General features: G+C 38.3%; 1 protein-coding gene across 8 annotated transcripts in view; it reads right to left on the reverse strand.

The window, feature by feature from the left end:
- Positions 1–27,059, reverse strand: part of Jmjd1c (jumonji domain containing 1C) — a 168,896-nt gene that overhangs the window by 24,703 nt on the left and 117,134 nt on the right. For 4 of the 8 annotated variants that reach the window (XM_023716203.1, XM_023716202.1, XM_023716201.1 and 1 more), the window contains 10 exons: positions 25,276–25,381; positions 23,440–23,564; positions 21,688–21,831; positions 21,396–21,588; positions 19,636–21,311; positions 15,389–15,564; positions 12,815–15,024; positions 7,517–7,718; positions 4,833–5,047; positions 3,418–3,570 (listed from right to left, as the gene is read on the reverse strand). In XM_023716203.1, coding sequence (XP_023571971.1) covers positions 3,418–3,570; positions 4,833–5,047; positions 7,517–7,718; positions 12,815–15,024; positions 15,389–15,564; positions 19,636–21,311; positions 21,396–21,588; positions 21,688–21,831; positions 23,440–23,564; positions 25,276–25,282 — 5,101 coding nt within the window. In that variant the 5' untranslated portion in view covers positions 25,283–25,381. The remainder of the gene's footprint in view (positions 1–3,417; positions 3,571–4,832; positions 5,048–7,516; positions 7,719–12,814; positions 15,025–15,388; positions 15,565–19,635; positions 21,312–21,395; positions 21,589–21,687; positions 21,832–23,439; positions 23,565–25,275; positions 25,382–27,059) is intronic. The other 4 variants (XM_023716206.1, XM_023716200.1, XM_023716205.1 and 1 more) reach the window with 3 other exon arrangements.

A 27,059-nucleotide genomic window follows, 5' to 3' on the forward strand; every position in this document is an offset into this window, starting at 1 on the left:
TGTGTGTGTGTCCAGCTCAGCCCACCAGGGGGCGGGGCTGGCTGGCATGTGGTGCTGGGGGATTGAACTGCGGTCCCTGTGTTTTGCTAAGCTTGTTCTAAGTAGGTGCTTTAGACCACTGAGCCATCTCACCAGCACTTGTTTCTACTTTAGACCTTTAAGTTAATCAACTATATAAAGCTGTAATGGCCTAACCAATGTTGAGTTCTACTTGGATATTTAACATTAAAATAAGGAATAGTGATAACAGAGAAAATAACTTAAGACACAGGTATAATTATAATTTGAAAGGATTACTAAAATGAAACTTTTCCCAAACTCACAGTACTTTGAAAATCAACAGCAACATCCTAAGTTTATTATAAATACTTCACCTTGTTTTAAAAAAATGGCTTACAGATACATATCAAAATAGAGTACACAAGCTGGGCGTGGTGGTACACACTTGTAATCCAAGCACTCTGGAGGTTGAGGCAGGCCACAACTACATAGCAAGACCCTGCCTCAAAAAACAAAACATACAACACAACGGGCCAGTGAGATGGCTCAGCGGTCTAAAGTGCCTGCACAGGCAAGCTTAGGCAAAGTGCAGAGACAGCGGTTCAATCCTCAGTACCACATGCCTCACCAGTCTCACCTCCAGGGTGGGCTGAGCTGGCCACAAAAAAAAAAAAAAAAAAGATATCGTATAGGGCCAGCCAAATAGCTCAGTGGATTAAAGCGCCTGCAAGAGTTTGATCTCAGGGCCTGTCATGCCGGGCCAGCCCCTGGGGCCTGCTGAGACCACAACTGAAATGGGTTGGTGGCGCATACCTGTAATCCCAGCTCTTGGGAGGCTGTAAACAGGTGGATCACTATGATACTGATCTAGTAGTGAGACCCTCAACACCCTGTAGAGCCTTCCCTAACCCCAAAAAAAAACATTACGTGAAAAAAAATTTTCAGGGTTGGGGATGAGACTGAGTGATAGAATGCTTGTATAGTCTGTGCAAGGCCCTGATTTCAATCCTGGAGGGGCAATGCGAGGGGAATCATGATTGAGTGTGGGGTATGGGGCTAGGAAGATGATATATATAATGCATGTCAAGTAAGAAAGCTTCATAAGAAGTCAGCTATTTCTATCAACACAATGTATCCCAATTGATATACTTTTTAATATTAAAGATAGTTTATAGGGCACAGATGTATTTACTATGGTTTCATTTTATTCATCCATGCAGTATATCCCAGAAAAACTTAGCTGTAGTTACTCAGACATGCTTCCAAATGCTAAGTGCATGATGTGTAAGAAAGAGCTAGAAGGGGAGGTATTGTAATTCTACCAATGGAATAGCTAAACAATGACTCATGTCTTGATATGTATCCACAACATTTACCATTTTGAGGCAGTCCACCAATATTTACTTCTACTACTTCAACAATTCTAATCCTTATCACCAGAATTTTATGCAAAATTTGAAACCATTATTAAGCAGCACTTGTTTGGGGAGCAGTACTGGGATTTTTTTTTTTTTTTTTTTTTTGTATTTTAGGGAAGGGTCCACAGGGTGTTCAGGGTCCCACTACTAGATTGGACTCATAGTCATCTGCCTTTACAGCTTCCCAAGAGCGGGGTTTACACGTATGAAAACCACACCCAGTCCCAGTACTGGGAATAAGGTCCTGGTGCTTTATAGACAAGCATGCTATCACTGAGTTCCATCCCCAGCCAAGCAGCCACATCTATAAACTGCCTTGATACACAGTTTCTTTGCTCTTTTGGGGATACTAGAGAATAACCCTAGGGATGCTTTATCATGGAGCTCCAACCTCAATTGCTCTACCACCTGGCATACACATTTTGGGATTGAGTCTCATTCTGTTACTCAGTTCAGGCTGCCCATGAACTCACTATGTACACTGGGATGGCCTCAAACCTACAATCTGCCTGATTCAGCCACATGTGCTGGGACTACATATGTGGACCACCACACCAAGCTGCCCTTTTCACTGTTTGGGATGCCTTTTCAGGGTCTCACTAAATAGATCAGGCTGGCCACAAACTTGTGATCCTCACCCCTGGATTCCTGACTAGCTGTGACCACAAGTATGTAGACATCACATCTGGTGCATAAACATTTTATAAAAGATTTGATGATTCAGTTCTTTCAATTATGCGTGTATATGTTCCTTTGGACGCAGAGTCTATGTAGTTCAGGCTGGCCTTGAACTCATGGTACACCTCCTGCCCAAGCCTCCGAGTGCTGGGATTACAGGGGTGCAGTACCATGCCTGGCACTCCTTAAGTGTGTAGTACTTCCAGATGCTTTGATACACAAAACAATGTTTTTGCACCATTTTATTTGCCTAGAAATTACAAACTGTTTCTTTTTTTTTTTTTTAATTTTATTTATTTATTTATGTGTGTGTGTGTGTGTGTGTGTGTGTGTGGCCAGCTCAGCCCACCAGGGGGCAGGGCTGGCTGGCATGTGGTGCTGGGGGATCGAACCGTGGTCCCTGGGCTTTGCTAAGCTTGTTCTAAGTAGGTGCTTTAGACCACTGAGCCATCTCACCAGCCCTACAAACTGTTTCAAAGCTTTGTTTTCATTTATTTATTTTGTGTGTGTGTGTGTGTGTGTGTGTGTGTGGCCAGCTCAGCCCACCAGGGGGCGGGGCTGACTGGCATGTGGTGCTGGGGGAATTGAACCGCAGTCCCTGTGCTTTGCCAAGCTTGTTCTAAGTAGGTGCTTTAGACCACTGAACCATCTCACCAGCCCAAAGCTTTGTTTTCAAATACAGACTTTCTTCCACTTCATTTTCTAAGATCTGGAGAATATATGTAGTATGAGCAGCAGCAGATTTTTGTACATTTTTATTTAAACCACAATTTTGGAAAGAAATAAAAATTTGGAAAGAAAAAAAAATCAATCTGCAGAAAGCATTCAATCATGATTTACATGAATGACTATGATAACAAATTCTAGAAGGACTTATGATTCCTATACATTGGAAACTGAAAGCAATGAAGACTAACCTGAGTTTATTCTACGATAATCAGCTACTTGCCTGATAAGACCGGGTGGATATACTCATCACCTAAGGTGCAGTTTAATTCTACAAAATTGAACTTTGTGAAAAGGAGGAAGAGCGTTGAGCTCCATAATATCCCCAGATTTTTTTTAAAAAACTATGAAATAGGGTGGTCACAGTATGTTGCCCTGGTTGGGCTTTAACTGGGGTCTTCCTACCTCATCTTCTTAAGGTACAGGGACTTCAGGGATGCACCAGTGCACCCAGCTTCTGCCTCCTTTTTAAAACCAACTCTATACAACTTCCTTAATGTAATATAATCATCAATAAGCTAGAAGTATCTTACGGTAAATGAGTTTAAAGAGACAATATAGGAATTTTAATTTCCATTAATTTATATACACTAACCTCTAGAGCTCTTCCTCTCTTTTGCCTTGTAACAATCCAAGCAGACCACAAACCCACACTTCTGACACACCCAGTGGATGTTAAATAACGTTGCTTCACATGCATCACACATCTCTCGAACTCCTCTCACGGCTCTTTTCCATGCAATTTTGGCTAAAATATGGAGAAAGTAAAAATTAAAAGAGGAACTGGATCTTACATACTTTAGGCTGGAATACAGCCATAAGAAAACATAAAGGTTAAGACTTTTGCTTCTTTGTTTTTTAAATACTACTAAAGACTAAATACAGACTCTCATACATCCTACACAAGTGCTCTATCACTCAGGTACATCCCCAGTCTTATTTATTTGGTGTTGGCGGACTGTTACTCATGATTACCATATAGGCTCATACTTTTAATCTTTCTGCCTTAGCCTTCCAAAAATCTAGGATTACAGATGTGCACTACCATGTCCAGCACACACACTAATAATCTTAAGCCTCTATCAAGATGAAGAGTAGGTCAGTATTCATTTTCAGAAGACTCAGAAGTAATTACAAGAGGAAACTAAAAATGGCTTATATTGGAGGAAGGGTTTCTCAACCTTGGCACTTCTGATTGTTAGGCTGAACAATGTTCTTTCGTAAGGGTTTGACTTCTGCACTATAGGATGGTTGGTGACATCTGTGGCATCCCCTAACTAGATACTAGTAGTATAGCTCCAAGTCCTTCAGTTATGAAATCAAAATTGCTTTTAGGTATTGCCATATGTCCCAGGAGTGACAAACTACTGATTTCAGAGAAGAGAATGCAAAAAGCCAACATTTATAGCATCACTGTTAGGTACTTAAGGTTAACTGCTTTACATTTATGCAAGCATATTTTAAGAGCTTCACAAAACAAATTTGTGAAGTAGTTAAAAGTTTTTCATTTCACATTTAATTTTCACTTGATATTCAGAGATTACTTGCCAAAGGTTGTAACGAGCACCAGAGTTGAGAGTCAAATTCAAATTACTAGAGATGTATTATATCCTTAACATGACAAGTAATATTTTTTTTTTTTTTTTTTTTTTTGGTGGAATCAGGGATTGAAATCAGGCCCTGAGCTTGCCAGGGAAGCACTTATTCCACTGAGCCATCTCCCTGGCACCCAAATAATAAAATTTTACAATTCTCCATCCGAAGTAATTTTATCACACTAGTCAAGATTGTAATGGAAGAAATAAAATGTCATTGTAATTCCATAAATGGTTAATCCATTCAATCTCAAAAGGAATAATCTGCAATTTATGAAACTACAAAGGTGTCATTCTGATAATTAAAAACCAATGATTTCAGTTTAGATTAGGGTTATCTACAGATTAGAAATGATTTATAAAATTCTTAAAATGATTTGCATACTGTATTATAATTTATAATTAACTTTCTTACCATCTTTTTTCACCCAGGACAAAGCTGTCTTTTCAGATGTTACTAACTGACAGAACTTATCACCTATAATTTCCAAGATATATTTCGAAGTTTCTATGTCTACTTCATCCTCTTCATAACTTTCATGTGTCCACAAACTCAAAGCTTCATCATCATACTGGTCAGGAGAAGAGAAACCATCTATTCTAACCACTCCATTTTTACTAAATGACAACCTGAAACATTAAAACATAAAAGCATTAGACATTAAGAATAAAATTAGCTTTTATGTCCATTACATAAACACATACAAAGAATGCAAAAGAAAAATCAGGTAACTCTTCAATAATACCTTAATTACAAATCAATTTAAAAGGGTCTCATTTATATTACACAACTGTTGAGATAAATAGCACCAACTTTAGGTTATTTCAAGAAATAAGATTCTCCTGCTCACCCCCCTTAATTAACTCCAGTGAAATGAAAGCCATTGGAAATGAGGCCTAAGTACTGACTTGCAGGAATGAGACCGTGAGCTCAGTTACTCTTTATTTTAAATCAAGCTTCACTCATGAATCACCCAAGTAACTTGCTCAAAATCACTATATACTTTATCGGGATAAAAAAAGCCAAATACACACACACTTTCATTAAAAATGATGACTCATTAAACATGACTGAAAACAACATGGATGAAACTCTTAATAGTTTACTATGAGTCTGTTTAAACTGTTCAATTGGTCTTAACTTTGGATATCAAAAAATGATTCAACAGTTTATAGTAAATCATGGTTATTTCTGAGTGATTAAGTACATACTCTTTACTCTTAAGTGAGATACTTGAAATTTGAGTCATTCTGTGTTTTTCAAAGTGATAACAGCAATAACATTCTTTCAAAAAAAATTACATTCTTATTAATTTTTAATGCATTTGGTACAGGGTCTCACTATGCAGCTTAGACTCGTAGTGATCCTCCTGTTTCAGCTTCCCCAGCGCTGGGAATACAGGCATGTGCTACCATGCCTGGACTCAGTTGCCTGCTCAGTGTGCCCAGGGGAAGGGGATTGAACCCTGGTCCCTTCACTTGGCCTAAGAGCAGTAACATTTTTAATGCCTATTCCTTATACTTTTATAATTATTTATCCTTTTATTTTGAAAATCAAGTATTTCTTGATTTTATCCCATCTTATTTCACCCTTGTTTTATCTTTACCTGAACCTTTCTTTTAATTTTTCCTGGATTTTCTCATCCTTTCAAATCAACTTTCCCTCTCACTTTCATGCATACTAACTACTTCTATAACTTTCCTGAAGTCATCTGCCTGCTGGGACTTGATGGCTACAAAGGCTATAAAATAAAGAAAAATTAGGGCCCCGGAGATAGTTTAGCAGCATAAGGACCTGTCTGGAAACTGTAAGGTCCCAAGTTTGATCTGTGGTATCAAACAAAAACAAAAATAAAGAAACATTCTTTGTTTCTACCAATACAGTTTATAATATATGTTCCAAAGCACAGTTCACTTATCATCATTATGTGTATCCTAATTTCTTAGGAAAAGATAGCAACAGCATTTCACAGGTCCATAGTACCATACTAAAGACCCTGAACAGCACTTAATCTCATTAAATAGCAACCTATATAATTCACTCTTACTTGTCCCACTACAAAAGCAGTCACATAGGAACTCAGGGACGAAGATGGTATTCACAGTAGGAATGACTGACTCCAGAATGTCAGATATTAACTTGTCTCTATTGGTTATATTACCTAACTTCTCTTTATTTTTTTTGTCTCTTTGAGACAGGGTCTCTCTATGCAGTTCAGGCTCGCCTTGAGCTCACTCTGTAACCCAGGCTGATCTTGAACTTGCAATGATCCTCCTGCCTTAGTGGCCTGAGGTCCCCTATCTCTTTTTTAGAAGAATTCTTACAAGGCTATTCATAAGTTTTTAAAGTAGTTAGAAACATACTGCATTAATATAAAGGTGAAGAACTGTAATTATAAGTGGCTTTATATTTTACCACACAATGTATTTTACCATACAATGAAATCTGTTGACCCTGGCAAAGCTTCCTTGTCACGTTGTAATTATTTTTTTTTTACATCAGTTATTTTTATTTTAAAGAAAGAAAAAAAAAAAAAGTGGTACAAAATCTCAAAACAAGATTTTAGCAGAGTAACAATAGTTAGTACATTGTGTATTGTTATTGCCAAAGTAGTTTCTCATATTACAAGATATAGGCAAGAAATAATAAGCAAATAACAAAGGTACAAACCTCTTTTTTTTTTTTAAGTCAACAGAAAATGGAAATATACTTTTTGAAGTTTCTAATACTAGGAGAAGATATCATACAATGTCTTTTAAAGAAATTGTAAGTCAAAGATACAGTATAAATCTTAGAACAAAAATTAAGATTGAGCAATATTCAGAAAATTAAATATTTCAAAACAATTGAACTAAGAAAAAGTTTTCATACGATGTAATTATTTTTACAGCTAGAAATATTTAGTTTATGTTTATGAGTAATAATGTCCACATGTATTTAAATTTGATAGTTAATATTAAAATTTTGAACAAGAAAACTTAGGATTATTTTATGTTAGAAACATGGAAACTCAAGATTTGTCACCACAGCAAAAAGAGCCTTGGTGTAATTTTCAATACCCAGTAAGTGTTTCTCCCACATTTCATATTTTCACGTACCGTCTAAAGTAGTAAAACCTACAAAACACCGGTGAGTGACTCGGTTCTTCTCCTTTTTTACTGCGAATGAGTCTGCATTCTCGGCATTTCTGTAAGTTAGGGCCTATCTCACAGCAGGAGTCATCCTGTAAGAAGGATTCCCCAGTTTGCTTCAGCTTCTTGACTTTTCGCCAGTCTTTTAATACTGAACGAGGGATGCCAGCTATAAAATCAGGAGGGAATTATTAGCAAAGATTATATTTTATAAAAAGGATACTCCCTTAAGTTGAAATTCAAATCCAACTGTGACAATATAGTAAGACTACGGAAAAGAAGCAAATCATTAGCATGCCAGATATAATTAGTAACTACACAGTCTACAATAGCCAATGGAGCTTAGCTGCTAACCAGTTTTTACTAACCAGATGAACTGAACAACTTTATGTTAGTATACTGGAAATGCCTAACAATATATTCTCCATCAAATACTCTCATATATGCAAACAAGAGGATCCATTCATGTATCTGTGACTAAAAGTTAAATCCTTCTACACAAAAATGATATCTCTCATATTATAGTAGCCTCTATTTGACATCAAATTGGTGGCAGTAATATCTTTTAGAAAAAGATATTTGAAGAAAAATTATTGTCTTTATTCATAACAGTGTTTTTATTTTTATTATTTATTTAGTGTGTGTGTGTGTGTGTGTGTGTGTGTGTGTGTGTGTGTAGCCAGCTCAGCCCACCAGGGGGCGGGCCTGGCTGGCATGTGGTGCTGGGGGATTGAACCGCGGTCTCTGTGTTTTGCTTAGCTTAGCTTGTTCTAAGTAGGTGCTTTAGACCACTGAGCCATCTCACCAGCCCCATAACAGTGTTTTTAAAAAGGTATTAGCTGTACTCTGATATATGACTGTAGTTACTCCAGCTCCTCTCAGGTAGCTGAAACAGGAGCATGATGTGAACCAAGGAATTTAAGCCCAGCCTGTGTAAAGCAGCAAGACCCCAAGACCCCATTCTTCCAAGGGGGCTGACATGGGAAGACATCAAAGGAGTATAAAGAGGGAGAAAAGAAGCCCCCAAATGCACCTCTAACATTTGTAGGGCAAAATCTAATTTACAAAACTGTATCATACTGTATATCACTTTCATAAATCTGAACTTTTATAAGCACAGTGTTTCAAGTAATCACTCATTTTACAGCGGGAATTCTTAAACTGGGGAAATACATGTAAGTTATTATTTTTTTTTTTTTTCAGAACCGGGGATTGAACTCAGATCCTTGAGCTTGCCAGGGAAGCGCTTATTCCACTGAGCCATCTCCCCGGCCCCTGTAAGTTAAATTGTGCCCATCAAAATATTAAAAACATTCACTTAATGAGACTGTGTTGGGACTAGCATTACTTGTTGACTAAAATTTTCTCCTGCCCATGTTAAAAGTATCTAGCAAGAGACATTAGATTTGCACGGATTGTTACTCTAGTCATACTGAAATAATAAACTATGTCCTATCCTCACTTTGTGTATCACAAGTAAAACTATTCTCTTGTGAGTAGATATTTCTTGGAAAAGCTTGTAAAATTTCTATCCAGAGCTCCTACTATTAATTGATAGTACTGCGAATAGAATTATAGAAAAAAAGTCATCTACACTTGATAGGGAGTACTGATTTTAAACTACAGAGTAATAGTAGAGGGTGGCACAATTAAAACTGTGTTCAATTATCAAGATTGCTGTCTGGATCTTTACACAATTTTTCCTTTTCTGTCTTGATGTTAGGGCAAGAAGCCACTTATTTGGTTCAACCCATTACAGACACACTAGTATGTGTTCACTGTTGTCTCTTCTTGTTCTCTCTGTCTCAGTCTCTGGATAAAAATTTCCAAAAGGCTGGTATAAAAAATGGTTATTTCTTTCACAATATGCAAGACAGATTTTCTTCACTATGAAGTGTATAAAAAAAACCCTTTAGAAAGTGAACTCTCACAGTGCTGATAAATTTTTATTTGGTATGCATTCTTCCAATCATTTACTTTATTGCCCTAAAATACTAAATTACTATTTACTGTTATTAATAATAAATGTAATATGTTTGTATTTTTGACTAGGCAATAACTTTTAACCAATAATCATTAAATTCCAGAACATGGAACAATTCAGAGTATAAAGTTCCATCCCATTGCAAACAATTTAAATAATAAGCAAACACTTGGGACTTAGTGTGAAATACAAATTTCAATCATATGACATAAACAATTTTGACGTTTAAATAATGAATGAATTTCAAGGATATTCAAATGGGTGAGTTTTTGAGATCATGTTTGCCTCCAGATTAGGACATACATGACTTATAGACTTAGAAATAGCAGTATTTATACAATAATTAAAACTTCATCCTTCAATTCTATATCTAATTTACTGGAAATACTTAAAATCTAAAAGTCTGAATTAACATACTAAGTTAACAAAGATTACACAATCCAGAATTTCCTTTACATACTAAGAACCTTTTGAACCATAGTTCTGCATCAGCAAATCCACAAATAAGGGTTGTAGCAATAGCAAACTGGCCAGGATGAAAAAAAATAAACATATCTAAACCTATGATCTGGGGCTGGAGAGATGGCTCAGTGGTCTAAAGCACCTACTTGAAACAAGCTTGGCAAAGCACAGGGACCGGGGTTCGGTCCTCCAGCACCACATGCCAGCCAGCCCCGCCCCCTGGTGGGCTGAGCTGGCCACACACACACACACAATAAATAAATGTAATAAATAAAAATAAATAAATATTTAAAAAAAAAATAAAATAAAATAAAAAAATAAATAAACCTATGATCTGATATATCATTTCCTTAAGAACTCCAGAGATCTGGAAATTACTATAGTTAACACATTGATTTTGCATATCATAAGACTTAGGGATAAATAAATTTGGTGGGCACTATCAGGAAATCAAATAAATTTATGAAAGATTAGAACAATTCAACTTTTAAATTAAAAACAAAAGACAGCAGACATAAAAATACTCCAAAACGCTAAGGCGTAGAATGCACTAAAAAAGACAGTATATGTACACATACATCTGTGCATAAAACTATTAACTATACATGCATAAGCCTAAGTGTAAACCTACCTTCTCTTAAACTGAACATGTTTGGTGACACTGGGAAGGTCATATTTTTATATACTCAGGTTTAGAAATCTCTTATGAAAATTCTTTCTTTTGAACTTTTCTGAATAGCCCAGAACAAAAAAATCAACTTTGTCCAAAATTAAGATGGCATTTAATAATCGCTTAGCGTTACTTTATACTTGAACAAATAAAAACATCAAAAGAACCAAAAAGGCATTTATTTATTTATTTATTTATTTATTTATTTATTTATTTATTGTGGTACCGGGGATTGAACTCAGGACCCTGCACTTGCCAGGCAAGCACTTATTCTACTCAGCTATCTCCCCGGCCCAAAATTTCTTTTTTTTTTTCTTTTGGTCTTTTTGAGACAGGGTCTTACTACGCTGTTCAGGTTGGCCTTGAACTTACTTTATAGCCCAAGCTGGTCTCGAACTCACAGTGACCCTCCTTCTGCCTCCAGAGTGCTGGGAATACAGGCATGCACCACCATGCCTGGCCCAAAAAGGCTTTCTAAACCTAAATTTTAGTTACTGAATAGGGAGATGACCCAAAGTATCATAATTTGGGGTAGAGAGAAGGTATTCATTCCAGTCACTGTCTCAGGACTCATGAAACCATAAACATTCCATCTTAAGATAAAATGGGCTTATCTATTTCACTTAAGAGTTAGCCTTATAAATTTAACTACGCAAGAGTTTTCTAAATGTTCAAAGTTGGAAGGATCCTCTTTGTTTTAACTCACAAAGTACTTAAAATACCCAATCACCAAATGTTAGCTGAGATAGGAACAGTAAGGAGCACACACCAAAAAAGCAACACTATACACAGCCCAATGTTCAAATGCGTGGAGGCAACCTTCGTAGTCAATCACCCTCTCTGTCATCTGACTCTATACTTGATTTCAGTCTTTCACTGTCTCTAGTACAGCTTGCACTTTTGTCCTTTCACTTTTTGCCTGCTCTCTTCTGATTCCATCCCTGTTTTTCTCTCTTTCGCTTTGTTTCTGGTTCCCACACAGGCATGTGAGAAAACCTCCTTCCATGAAAAGGCAAAAATAAGAGTCTTCAAGTACCCAATGCCTATGAAAGCACTTCTGAATATCCACCCTGTTGGCACGGATGCACCAGGTGTTGTATGGGGATGGAGACATGAATAATGATACTGTCAAGTGCTTTCTCCCCTGTGTACCATAGCTGCAAAGAAATAAACTGAGAAAAATTGCTTCTAGAGTACAAAGAAAACAATCCACAGTAAATATAAATGGAAAGTATCACTTATTCCATCTAGCTGTGGCCACTAGGAAGTATAAATTTTACTCGTTTTGAAAGATTTTACTTACTATGGAAGTTCTTGAACATAGAAATGAACATACAAAACTCAAAACACTGCTCTTGATTTTTAAAAACCTTATCTACTATTAATGACTGTTTGAGTAGCATTATTAAACAGATGGTAACTTCAATAGATAAGATCCTTATTCAAGGTTTTAAGTAATTCTCTTTTAGTTATGTACCTTAAATTTAGCAGGATTTGTTTTCTGACTGAATCTTGTTACAGTGAAATATCTTAGCTATTATTAGGAATCCATTTTGGATGAGATTCAATCAGAAAACACTCATCACTGCATTTTAATAGTTTTTATGAGTGTACTAAATTATGAGTGCTACATTTCACACTCAATTATGCAATTACTGATTAGTCCTAGGTGAAATAAATGTATGTCTACAAGACTTAAAAATCAAGGGCTACACAGGCTGGCTTCCTCTTAGAAGGCACTTGCCATTTCAATGAGGCCACTGAATATCTGTGAAACTATGCATGCAAATGAAGAGGCTTTTCAACTAATTTTTTTTTTTTTTTTTTTTTTTTTTGTATTTTAGGGAAGGGTCTACAGGGTGTTCAGTGTCTCACTACTAGACCAGACTCATACTGATCTTCCTGTTTACAGCCTCCCAAGAGTTGGGATTATAGGCATTTGCCACCTCGCCCAGTCTCAATTGCAGTCTCAGTGTGCCCTAGGGACGGGGCCGGCATGGCAGACCCAGGGATCAAACCCTGGGCCCCTGGGCCTGTTTGAAGGCACTTTAATCCACTGAGCTATTGCTGGCCCTTCAACTAACTAATCTTTACAGAAACACATTATTCTGCTACGACATCAGCCCATTTTACATGAGACAAAACTTACCGCTATTACTGCTGCTCTGTAGCTTCAGCTTACTTTTTTCTTTGGCACTCCTGCTGAGCACTCCATTGGGTTTCACATCTTCCTCTGCTTCTCCCTTTCTTTTCTGTAAGTCATTTTGTTTCTTTTTGTAAGTTGGCTTGGGCTGTCTCTTAGTCCTTTGCTCTGACTTGCTTTCACTTTCATCTGAGTCTCCACTGTCAGAGCCCGATTCATATGTTCTTTTGGCTTTTCTCCTACTGACTTTATCATCTCTTCCATATTTATCAACGATAATTTTACTGTCTACACTACTTTGGATATCACTGGATGTAGAGGCTATTAAGTTGACAGAACATGGCTTAATAATTTCTGATACAGAATTCCCTGAATTTTCAATTTTATTAGTATTTTTATCTTCTTCTGAATGCCTGGTAAGCCAGGCCTTTTTCAGTTTGGTATGGTAGTTTGGTTGACTTGTCTGGGACACCTGCCCATTTCCTACAGAGGTTGTTTTGTTAACTGCACTACAGACTACAGTGTTATCCAGGGGAAGGGAAGCTGATGTGGTTTGGTTTTTCCCAGCATTAAACTCAGTCTCATTGACATTACTACTTTTATACTGAGCTGCAGCCAATGCCGCCTTGTGCTTTTTTAAGTGGATAAAATCAGTTGTGCCTGAGAAGCCTGAGCTAGACTGAAAACCAGCACTTCCTATTTTACCACTGGCCACAGTAACTGGAACCATGGTGCTGACCTTGCATTCTTGTGTTGCAGCCATGGACTGACTAGCATTTTTTGAAGAGATACATTCTAAGGACGTAGAGGCCAAAATGGTGTTTGATAAAGAGTAAATTACTTCTGCACCACCCCAGTTGGAAACACTGGTGGTAGTAACAGCAGATGTGTATGCATCTGTTTTGGTATTACATACCGTATTTACGACAGACATAACCGGAGTGGAAACACTGCCCAGGGAGACAGTCTCCAAGTTTTTTTCTGATTTTATGTGCATACTGTCTGAATTCACATTTGGTAGAATGATTCTTGCAGGCTCTCCAGCTTCTGCTGCTTTGCGGCAATCTGTTTTATGTGTCCCAGTTGAAGGTCTTTCACTAACTCTATCTCTGGAAGCTAACTGCATTGTTGTCACGCTATCAATTTTTGTACTAGAAGGTGGACGTACAATCACAGATGCCACAGCAGCCTGTGACTTGCCACTGCTTTTCTCTACATGCCATTCAGCTTTCTCTTTGCTAAGGTTATTAGCAGATCTCCACATTTCTGTCAAACTTTGTTCAGAAGAACACTTAAAATTTGCCTGAGAGTCCTTAGGCTCAGGAATTAGAGTTGGAGGTTTCTGTGATTCTTGGATCTTCCCACCAGCATTTACTGGTATTACTGGAGTTAAAGTTGGAGGGGAAAGGCTACTATAGCTGCTTTCCTTTCTTTCCAAACTATGATGGATTGGTGGGTGAAATACCGGTGCTCTATGTAAAGCAGGCATACTACGGAGTGTATTTGTAGAGGAAACTGTCAAATGGGTAGGACTCCGACAGTCATTTCTGAAAGTTGTTACCGAGTGAGATGCAATCTGATGGGGAAGATGTTCTGGTGTCTTGCCTACTAAACCTTCATTTTCTGGTTGATGTTTTATCAAAGGCGGAGGTTTTGAAAGAGATGACATAAATGAAGTAAGAGTTTGAGGATTAGCTGCTGCCACGAGGGAGTTACTCTGCTTTTCAGTATAAATATGTGAAACCTCTTTGGCTGGGTACGATCTTGGTGGCTCATTGACTACACTGTTGGACAATGTAGTGAAATAATTACTTTGGGGCAAACTTGGAGGCACTGCATGCTTCATTTTATAAAGCTCTGATACTGAGCGTTCCACATCTTTATCCTGTTTGATAACATGGCTTTTGGGGCTAGAAGATGACGATACCACTCTGGAATAATTATCTCTTTCACTCTCAAGCCCCTTGATTTTAGTTGTAAAGGGAGCAACATCAATACTTTCTTGAAGAATCCGACGGTGTTCCTCTTTGTATTTGTTCACTCTCTCTCCAGTCTCCTGGGGTGGCCTCTGCAACTGACCTAATCCTGGATCCACAAAATGCCTATGCAAGTGACAGTCTTTTCCAGTTTGTGACCTATTTAGATCCAGGTCATGTTTTACTGATGTGGATGCAACAGACCGTAATGGTTCCATAAAAGCTTTCCTTTCCAATTCTCTGTAAAGAAAAAGACACAGAGGTTTCTATAATCACCTTTTCTCATAGAAGACGAAGACACTTTCTATGCAATATTCTTTTTATTTTTTTTTTAAATTTACTTGTGTGTGTGTGTGTGTGTGTCTCCCCAGCTCAGCCCACCAGAGGGCGGGGCTGGCTAGTATGTGGTGCTGGGGGATTGAACCGATCTCACCAGCCCCAACATTCTTTTTATTAAAACATATCTTTGTATGTATTTTCATATCAAGTAAATTAAGATATACCAATACAGAAAAAGTACTACGAAGATTTTAGACAACTGTTAAATTAAGAAAAATTGTGAAAAACAAGGTATTTTTAAGTCTAAAAGCACCAATGAACTTACTCTTTATGGTGATCTGCTAAAGTTTTTGTCAACGGTGGACTGGAATGTGCTGTAATCTTAAGAGGTCGATGTGGCTCTGCACTGGAAGGTCTAACAGGAATGTGACTAAGCAACCCAATTCCATCCGCTGAAGTCACAGGGGTAGGCTGATGTAACCAAGGATTGGGAGAATTCTGTTAAAACAAACAAACTAGGCTTCAGTTAACTGAAAAAGGCTACACTCACTATCACAGGAACTTTAATAGCGTACTTATTAAATCTGAATTTTTCAAATTAAATCTGGTGAGAAATTTGAAATAATCAACAAAATTTTACAGAAATTGTTGTTTTATGCAGAAAACTAATCAGTCAAACACAGTAATTTCTAGAAATTTACTGTTACTTTTACTAAAAGCAGGCCTTAAATTATTACTTTTAACTTGCTATACATGATGTCCAAAGAATCTAATATATATGATTTCTTGGGATTCTAATACCAAAATATATATATTATAGGAATGTATTGCCTAAATACATTTCTGCAGTTATTTACCTATTTTGTAACACCTTCTTCCTACTGACTTAGAATTTTCTTTCTTCCCCTCAGACAGAGTCTCCTTATGCTGTTCAGGCTAGCCTCAAACCCACGGTGATCCATCTCCCTGAGCCCCTAAGGACGGGCCTAGCTTCTAACAGCATCACATTTTCAAAGCCTAAATGTACTCCATTACACTGTACAATACAAACAGTGTTGGATCAGAAACTTGGAAGCATAAAAATACAGCAAAATTAATGTTACGTGTTGATATGCTCCCTTTCTCATAACTGCTTACGTGGTAACAGTGACCTGTATGTTGAGCCATGCATATAAATACATACTTAGGTTTTGTTTCTATACTATAACCCACTGACACTCCTGTGAGTATACTCTCTGAATGTCAACAGGATGATAGCCAAAGATGGACAATAGAAAGGAATCAACTGTAGAACTCAAACTGGTAATGCAATGATATCATACCAAAGACATACTGCTTTTCCTATGGCTTAGTCTGAAATGGCCCCCAAGTCTCATGGGAGGGGTGAGGAGACAGTAGGAAGCTTTAGTGATTTATGATTTCTGGGGGTGCTACACTCAGTCGGGTCAAGTCAATGCACAGGGAAAAGTGCTGTTAGGAGGTGGGGCTGGGTACACAGAGGAGGGTCACAGGCACGACTTGGAAAGTTAGTCTTGTTCCTGGTTCCTTTGTTCTTTCTCTGCTTCCTGGCGGCCACTGGTTAAGCACTTTTTGGGCCATGCCCTTCCACTATACCATTTCTGCCTTGGAGTTCACTAACTACGGACTGAACTCACTGGAAACTGAGTGAAACAAACTTCTCCTTGAAGTCGTGGCTGACAGGTATTGTGTTCCAGTGTCAGGAAGGCCAACTAGTACACTCCTATAAAGTTACTTAGATTAAAAGCATACACTGTGGCCATAAACCTCATATGAAGTGTCATTCAAGTAAATAATGACAGAAAAGGCCCAGATGTTACAAGGCTCAAAAAATCCTAAAGTGCAATCAAGTATTGGCAGTAATATTTTTGCTCCATAAAATATTATTTAAAATTATTTCCAAATCTAATATCTTATGCTTATAGTATTTTTACTTCTGACATATACTAGGGGTAAGAGATCTTCATGTTGTCTAAAGTGTTTATTTATTCTTCATTAAATAACTTTATGTAAGTAAATAAATCATTTTGTTCTTATAAACATGGAGGCTGTCCAATCTCCATGTTTATTAAAAAGCTCTGTTACCAACCAGTAGGAGGTGCCCTTACCATCAAAGTCACCAATCACAAATTGCTAATTATGACCATGGTTTATGTTATTATACATAATGGCTCCTTTTACAAATTGTTGGCACACCCACCACCCTTGCACCTGCTGTCATCACTCGTGTACACCTGCCACTGCCAGCTATGGGTGTGCCTCTGCAAACTATCAACCTCAAAAGGCTGACAAAAAGGCACATGACATTAGGAAGGTCCTAAAAACACCTTCACTGCAACAATATTCACCATAGTCAAGAGACAGAAGCAACTCAAACATCCACAGACAAGGAAATAAACAAAAGAACTGTTGTGGGATGGGAATATAGCTTAGTAGTATAATGCTTGCCTTGCACGCATGAGACTCTGGAGTTGCATTCTCCAGCACAGAGGAAATGAAGGTAGGGAAATGAGGCATGAGTGTGCTTGTGCACATGCGTAAACACACACAAGAGCAATGTATAACCATAGCCTGGTGTGGTGCCATGTACCTGCCTGCACTCTCGACACTCTGGCAGCAGAGGCAGGAGGCCACTGTGGGCTACACAGGGAATTCAGGCCAGCTTAACTACATAATAAGACCCTGTCAAAAAGCAAAAAACACAGCAGTAAAGAATGAGGGTATTCTGTCACAGGATAGCACAGATGAAGCTTGAGGAAATCATGCTGAACAAAATAATCCACTATGGACCAAACAAATACTGTATAATTTTATATGTATCAAACACCTAAAGTAATCAAAAATCAGAACAGTGAAGGACCTTACGGAGGAAGGTAGCTGCCAAGTGTTGATGGGAAGAAAATTAAATGTCTAATGAGATAGGTTTAATTCTACAAGATGGAAAAGTTCTGTTGCACAACATTTGACAATGGCTAAGATCTGCTGGGGAGCACAACCTTATAAATTGCAGCGAGGGCCTGGAGTTCTTAATGGTCCCATGATGCTGTGCCATTACAGGGAAAGATTACATCAGCCCCAAATCACCCCCACCCACCAAGTTATACCACTGGATCCTTACTACCATGAGATCCACATCAGTTTAATAAGATCATACTGTGCTCCAGGTCATCTGATACACCTCCTGGGACTACTGTGTACATGCAATAAAAAAGGACTAGCTTGGAGTGTCATGTCCTCTGGCCACCCTGAGGCTCTGACTGCCTAGGCTCACTTCTCCACATGTATTTCTAAATTTGTCTGTTTCTTTGGCCATACTCCTCCACTTAGGCAATGGGGGGATCTTGGCCAGGCCCCCAACAAAGATGGTAAATTTAAGGTAATGTCTTCTTAACTACCAAAACCAAACAAAAATGCATTCGAAACATCCAAGGGGGAGACCTGAGGAGCATTCTGAGGATGGGAAGATTAAGATAACCTGGGAATTTTTTTTTCTTTTTTTGGCGGAACCAGGGATTGAACTCAGGCCCTTGCGCTTGCCAGAGAAGCGCTTATTCCACTGAGCCATCTCCTCGGCATAACCTGGGAATTTGATAGTGACACTCTCCATTTTCTATACTGAGTCTGATATTGCCCCTTTGGCACTTATTCAAAGTATAAAATCAATTTACTAGGAAAACCACACAGTTCACTAAAGAAAACAAGGCCTATATCCCTAACTTTTTAGCAATTCTCCCTTAGAAAGGAAAAATCTTAGCTGTAACTTTCCCAAAAGTTGGGAATCTCCAATCTTGTCCAGCCTTAAAAGAAAAGAAGTAATCATATACCCTGCAATACACTTTTTCTTCAGACAGGATTTCACTATGTAGCTCAGGCTGGCCTTGAACTCACTCTTTAGCCCAGGGTGTTCTTGAGCTCACACAGATCCTCCTACCTCCGCCTCCCAAGTACTGGGATTATAGGTGTGTACCACCATGCCTGGTGTAATACATTAATTAAATCAGCTGGCGTACATAACATCATCTTTTAATGACTACTTTGATCAAGAACCTTACAATTATATCCAACAAAGTTCTCTTCTATTCTAATTCTACTGAGCTATCTCCTGGTACTGGGAATTGAGCTCAGTATCTCACACTTGCCAGGTAGGTACCATGCTGCTGGAAAAAAAAAAAAAAAAAATCACACTTCTAGAAATTTAAATGCATAAAATAATTATCAATATAAACCGGTGGTGATGAACCTATAGCAGGCATGCCACAGCAGGCTGTCCGTATCACTGAAAGCTCTAAAAGGTTCACCATCACTGACATAGACCATGAATGTAAATCTGTTAATACTATAAGTTTTTTTACTTCTTTAACTGATCTGTTTTTTGTAATCAGGATTTTCTGAGATTTCTGCTTCTACTCTTCATAGGTTACTAAGCACTTTGAAAAACCATATAAAAATGTTAACACATTTTAAAATAGGAAATGACCTTTAAAATGTGGGATGCTAAAAAGGCATCTATATATGTTAATATACATTGATATATGGCAAACCAATGTCACTTACTCTCCTTAATGAAGCTTCAGCATTAACTGCATTTTCTGGATGAACCCACTTAGATGAAGGCAGACCAAGTCCTGAGTATGTGTGTGTTCCATTTGGATACTGCCAAATAATTGGATAGAGTCCAAGCTGATTATATGAAGCAGAAGGATGGGCTTGTCCAAGAAGATGAGGTGACTGATGTTGTAACAACTGCTGCTGCTGCTGGTGTGCTAGGGCTAAGTGGCTCAAGCTACTGGCATGAGCACTCTCGAGGCGTGGATGGCCACCAAGTAAGGAGGCCGCAGGCACTCCTGGTAACACAGTGGGAAGTAAATGGGGGTGATGAACAGAATGGTGTGGACCGCTCGTAAGAGCGTGAGTGTTAATGGTGGGTAATGGAGTTTGACTAGATGATCCAGCTAGCAAGTGGGGAGCAGGAGTTAAGGCAGGGTGATGGGTACCTGGATTCAAACAGGTTCTATGCGATGAGGAATGAAGTGGGAAAGGATGATGGCTTAAGAAAGGTGAAATGTGATTAGCGCCTGTTTCTGATCCAACAAGAGCAGGATCTCTATAAACTGTGAAATGCTCATTTTTATCAATAATGAGAGGGCTCTTTGTTTCTAATGTACTGCCTCTAGTAGAAACTGGATGAAAACTACATCTTGACAAGTCATGCTCTATCTTATTTGTCAGTCTTCTTTCACCAGTAGCTTGGCTGTTCACATAGGCGGTCTTACATTTTACAGAATCAGGAGAATGGGTAATTTTGGGTTTAACCACTTCAGGTGAGGAAGTGGATTTAGTCTTGTGAGCCTCTACTGAAGTATTCAGTTTAGGCTTTGTAGTCTCGGGGGGTGGACTCCGCTTATGAAGCTTATCTTCTGACACAGGAACTGCATTTAAAGACGACAGGTAAGAGACATAATGATTTTTCTCTTTCTCCATGTCCAGGTGATCATTTCCTGAAGCAGCATTTATAACACTAGATTGGGTTAAATCCACTTTAACTATATCACTAACCCAGTTTTGGTCAGAATCTTGTTTTGCTGTTTCCAAGCATTTTGCATTTGCAATTGAATGTTTTGGATCACTAATACTAGGATCCACTTTCTCAACTGTCTGGAGGCTGAAGGTACTTGAGTTTTCCTGAGCCACCTTTTCTGAGTTAGTGTCATTAGTAATATCGATAACACATTTCGGTGTTGGTGGCCTTGATAGGAATTTCTCCTTTGGTAGCAATTCCACAGTATGTGTGTCTTCCATATTGCGTTCTTGAAGAAGTACATCACTGGCACTACGATCATCAAGTGCAGCCTGCTCTGATGAATGGATAGTCATGTTTTCTTGAAGCTGAGTATCAACACACTTGTGCATCTCTGCTTCTTCAAGTTTATCTTCCTGTATTTCAGCCCAAGGAGGCTGAATATCCATTAGTGTCTCTTCTGTTTTCTCATTATCTTGGGATTTTCCTTCTTCACCATTGATCTTTGAAGTGTTTTTGTTTTTCAAATCATGTTCCGGGTTTTGCTCTGAGGAGTTATCGATTATTCTTTTATTTGAATTTTCTGAGTCACTATTCTCAGAAAAGTCTGAAACATTATCAGTACGTAATCTTTTCATATTCAGTTTCTTTTCATCCTCCTCGGGTTTCCTTCTTTTATTCATCAAGTGTTTGTTTTTACCTTTAGGATTTTCTGTAAGATTAAAAGCAGAACAGTTTTATTTTTCATACAGTACTAAATATATTTTTGTTCCTTTAAAAAAAAAGTGGGTACTACCTCCTCGTGGTATGTAATCATATTTTTCTTCTTTCATTTTTTCTTCATCTGGGATACTGCTGTCTGAGCCCTTTCTCTTGTTTGGGCGAGTATTTCTTTGTTGCTGTTGCTGGTGTGCATTCTGTTTTGGTACAGCAGCTTGAGAATTCATTGCTGGTCTGGGACTGTTTGCTTGGGCACGCGTGTAATGACCCTAAAAATAACCAACCAACAATGATTTTTATACCAGATTCTAAATAGCCTACTAAAAGAAAATATTTTTACTAAAATCTATTATCAACAGCATACATACGTGAACAGCGCTGGTACTTTGATTGGCACGAGACCGTCGTCGTGACGTAATGCCAATATTTTCACCTTTTAATAAGGAGTGAACAACATCATCTAGAAAGGTCATTTGAACCATAGAGGGATCGACATTCTGTGGTTCGAGTACCTGATTAATGACACAAAACAACAAAAAAATTAAACCCAGCAAGCTAACCAGTATTTGGTACTTTTTTTCCCTTAGTACAAAGGAATATAAATCAGTATCCTTTAATTTATAAGATATCAGGTTTACATAATGAATTTTCATCATCAAAGAAAAAAATTACACTTTTAACATTTTGAAACATTGTTTCAACTGTTAGCCAAGAATTAAAAAGTACCATTCATAGCAAATATACCCTGAAAAACAAGAATAGGAATTAATCAAAATATAAAACCAGGGGCCGGGGAGATAGCTCAGTAGAATTAGCACTTGCCTGGCAAGTACAAGGTTATGAGTTCAATCCCTGGTACCACAAAAAAAAAAAAGAATGTAAATCCAAATACATACTGATAATGTCACAAGAGTATAGATGCCAAAGTTAAAAAATTTTTATATTAATTTTCAACAAAGAGCTATAAAATAATTTAGGAAAGAGAAGTCAAACTGTGCAACTGAATTTAAAATTTCAACACAATTTTGTACTTCTTTGAGAGGTGAAAGTTTGTCATTTTTTTAAAGAAAAAAATGAAGTTATACAATATATTTACCAGATTTGGTCAAATGGATTTTGACCAAAAGTTTAACCAAAGTACTTAAATAAAGTATGAAGAAGTTCTATCAGATATCCTGCAAAATCCACTGGGATAGAAAGGCATAAAAATCTATTTTTTCACCATAAATAATGAATTTAAAAGTTTACATTTCTCTCAAAAAGCCAAATGATTACACTTCTCATATATAAAACCTGAAGTGAGCATACTAACAATGAAATATGATGACAGTCCTATGTATTGTTACCAAGGAGAAAGACAGACGGATGGAGATGAGGCTCAGTGGAAGGGCCCCCTTGTCTAGCGTTTGCTAGGCCCTGGGTTCAACACCCAGCACCACAAATCAGAGACACAAGCAAACAGAGATAGAGACTGACAGAGCTCAGGAGAAAAGAAAAGGAAGAGAAACAGACCATCTGGGAAAAACTTTTATTACTAGAAAGAGAAAAGCTGAAGCTTTAGGGAGAAAGCTGAGCTAACCTAAGGATTAAAAGAAAGAAAGATGAAAAGCTGGGTGTGACCATGTAACCCTAACCCTCTCGAAGCTGAAGCAGAAAGGTCACTGTGACTATGAGGCCAGCCTGGGCCACTGAATTCAAGGCCAGTCTGTCTCAAAAAACATGATACACTTAAAAAAAAAAAAAAAAAAAAAGGACACCCCCCCAAAAAAAATAAATAAATAAAAGACCAAGCAAAGGAAAGTGTGATGCTGCTAATTCAGGAACTAATTCTATCAGTGTTGAAATAAATCTGGCACCATCATCACCCTCTGACCTGAAATGATCTCTATGTAACATGAGGTACATGAAAACTTTCAGGATTATAAGACTTAAAACTCTGGAGATGAAAAGGACTAACTGCTGATGCATTTTTCAGCATAGAATTATTTGCACTGTAAAAATTTCTTTTCAAAAACTATTGAGGGAGCCTAAGAAGGTATAGCTCAGTTGTAGAGCATGTGCTTTGCATGTGCAAGGGCATGGATTCGATCCCTAGCACCAACAATAGTTAAACTATTTACCTGATCATTCATAACGATCATGGTGCGAGTGAAGAGATCATGATGAGTAATTATGCCAGTAAACCACTGGGTGGCAGAGTCTTGTCTATATACCCTCACTCTGTATCCATTTAAAGAATAAGGACCTTTAAAAAAACACAGGAAGCAGGGATATATATATGGTAAACGGAAACATTTTTACTTACAAATTACCTTATTGGAGAAACATAAAGCTATGTGACAGATGCATAAGAGAACCTAGGATCAGTGGTAAAATAGTGTTTTAGAGGATATTTTATCGCATAGATCAAGATGAAGTTTTTGTTGCATACATATACTTTCTGCCCCAATGAAAATAAAATACTTTCAGTTTGAATGAATGTTTCTGAATCATGAATTAAGAAGACAGAACAAAATATAAGGTTATAGCAATCTTTATGTAGTAAGGTTACAAAGATGTTTAACTAGGTTTAAGTAAATGACTAACTACTGAGGTAAAAAGGAACAGTAATTTAGGACTTGATGCCTGAGTCTCTCTGGTGCTAGACTTCTACTGTAAGCAATGCCTGCCTGCCTGCCTGCCTGCCTGCCTGCCTGCCTGCCTGCCTCCCTCCTTCCCTCCCTCTCTTCCATTTATGTGGTACTAGGGAAGGAACCTTCACACTGAGTTATGTTCCGAGCCTCTTTTAAATTTCTTTTGAGACAGGGTCTTTGTAAGCTGCTAAATTGCCCAAACTAGGTTTCTCATTGCTAGACTGATGCTCTTTTATTTATGTTTAACAGACTCAAACTGCCAATTAGTAGTTTTAATAGCTATTGACAGTTAAAAATTTTTTTTTGGCCAACATCTGCCTAAAAATATCAAATGCCCATAGAAAGTATTCCATGGGCTGGGATCAACCTGTAATCCCAGCACTTGGGAGACTAAGGCAGTAGGATCGTCAAGAGTTTGAAGCCAGCCTGGGCTGCTATACAACAAGATCTTGACTCAAAAAACAAAACGAAGTATTCCCATGAAGCCTGGGAGTGCAGCTCAGGGACAGCCTTTGCACAGCATATTCAAGGCTCCTGGTTCAACTGCCTGTACTGCTACCAAAACCTACAATTTCACATTCTAGAAATTAAATACACTTACCTAGAAAAAAAGCAAATATACTGATGAGCTGTACTTTAAGGCAGGTGAAATATACATATAATTAGATAGAATCCATCGCCAAAACTCTAGTCTGGGGCTGGGGACACAGCTCAGCAAGTGCAAGGACCTGAGTTTGATCTTCAGTATCATATACTGTGCTGACCCCGAAACCAGGGTCAGCCTCCCAAAGCACTGGCATTATAGGTGCGCGCCACCACATCCAGTCTCAATTGCTGTCTCAGCACTCCAGGGGCAGAGCCAGCATGGCAGGCTAGGCATCAAACCCCTGGCCCCTGCATCTGCCTAAACGGGCACTTTAGTCTGCTGAGCTATCTGGCGGGCCCCTGATGTTCTTGATAGACCAATGGCATTCTGCAGTTACAATCAATAGTGTCTTTGGATGACCTCTACTCCAAAAATACTTCCTACTCCAGGAAGGACGCATCTGTAGCATTCCATACTATGGAACTGTTCCTGTCAAGAAAATACCCACATAGTCATAATTTCATGACAAGAATTTAGTTGAAATTAATTTAAAAACTGGTAGTTATGGACTTTCTATTAAAATTCTGATTCAGCAATTATTTTCCTCTGGATGGTATATAATTCCAATTATCAGACTGTTTTCTATTTGTACTGCATGTAACTGAACAACCAAAGGCAAAGATGGGAAGTCGCCCAGTTCAGATGATGATGATAATGCATAAGTTCAAAATAGTTACCTTGCATAAAAATCTCCTGAACCTTTTGTTCCTTTACCCAGACTTTCACTTCCTCATGAAGTTGTGGGTTGTCCCTGAGAACTGGGTTTAGGCTGTCTATGTCGTCCTAGAATTACAGATTAGAAGAAAAGATCCACATTATGTTTCTTAACGTTATTGCTAACTTTCTATCCTATATGTTCTAAAGACTTAAAAGTTCCTTGCCCTACATGTATATAAAATCAAATTGGTAAGTTATGGTTCATTAGTAATTACATGAAAGGGTAAGAAAACTGTGGCAAGATCTGATCTTGTAATATACTACAATCAAAACTTGAAATTTAATGTTTTCCAACTTTTTAACTATTGTATCACCTTATTCCACGTCAGCTTTTACTAATTTTTACAATTTGAATATACAAACCAGACAAGTCATTTAAGTTGGTGGCAAAAAGATTGAACATTTTAGTGACAATGGACTGCATAAAAATGCCTATCTACAATGCCAAAAATATTAGGATTTGGAATTATCAGTTTTTATTCACTATCAACTGACATATCAAATTCACTTTTACCAAGTTCATTTGATCAATAACTTTTAACGTTAAAATTTTATTTTTTCAAGCTACTGTTAAAACATCCAGGGAATTAAAATTACATTTATCAATGATATTACCCTCTTAACAAAGTGGTGCTAGGCACAGAAACAATCACATAGACACACAGTTTCCCACAGTCTGCTGGATACTATCACATTCTGTTACCAATATCTCAAAGTACTTTTGCTATCTGCTGCAGAAAACTTAAGAGTTAACTGAAAAGGACAACTAAGTTATGGTTTGTGGCTATGTGTCTGTGTCCCCCCCCACGCCCACCAAAGCCTCACACAGTGGCGGGGGGGGGGGGGGGGGACGGGGACAGGCTGCCAGAGTTTGTGAATAATTCACGATCCAATGCAGGGATTATGGGTATGAATGCTATGCCCATCTGGGTAATCTGCACACAATATAAGGAAGAGAGAGAGAGAGAGAGAGAGAGAGAGAGAGAGAGAGAGAGAGAGACAGACAGACAGACAGACAGACAGAGAGATTTTTTTCAATGCTTGGGGTCATAGGGCCAGTCTGATAGCTCAGCAGACTAAAGCACCTGCTTAGGCAAAGCACAGCGGCTATGGTTCATCCCTGGTGTGCGGTGCCGGCCCCACCCACAGGGCACACTGAGACAGCGATTGAGACTAGGTGTGGTGTCACGCACCTGTAATCCCAGCACTTGAAGGCTGAAAACAGGAGCATCACTATGAGTTGGATCTATGTAGTGAGACCCTGTAGACCCAGTAGACCCTGTCCTAAATACATTTAAAAAAAAATTCTTGGGGTCAAACCCAGGGTCTCAGACTGCTACCACATACTTAGCCACTAAACAACACCTGACCCCGAACCATGTCTAGATTTAAATCAAAGCTCCACAGTTTAATTGCTGTGACTTTGTAACTTTGGGCAAATCAGATCATTCTCTATCTTAAATTTCTTCATCTTCTCCTATAAGAAGATCTTGTGGGGGCTGGGGAGATAGCTCAGTGGTCTAAGCACCTGCCTGGAAAGTGCAAGGACCCGGGTTCAATCCCCAATACCACATGCTGTGCCAGTCTCAGAACCCCAGGCCCATGGTGCTGGCTACCAAAACCAGGTGTGGTGGTGCATGCCTCTAATCCTAGCACTGGGGAGGCTGAGACAGGAAGATCCCTACAAGTCTGAGCTGCATAGAAAGACTCTGTACCAAATAAATAAAAGATTGAAGAAAATAAA

This window comes from Octodon degus, unplaced genomic scaffold (assembly GCF_000260255.1).
Source record: "Octodon degus isolate 3935 unplaced genomic scaffold, OctDeg1.0 scaffold00046, whole genome shotgun sequence".
In the NCBI taxonomy this organism is placed as follows: domain Eukaryota; kingdom Metazoa; phylum Chordata; class Mammalia; order Rodentia; family Octodontidae; genus Octodon; species Octodon degus.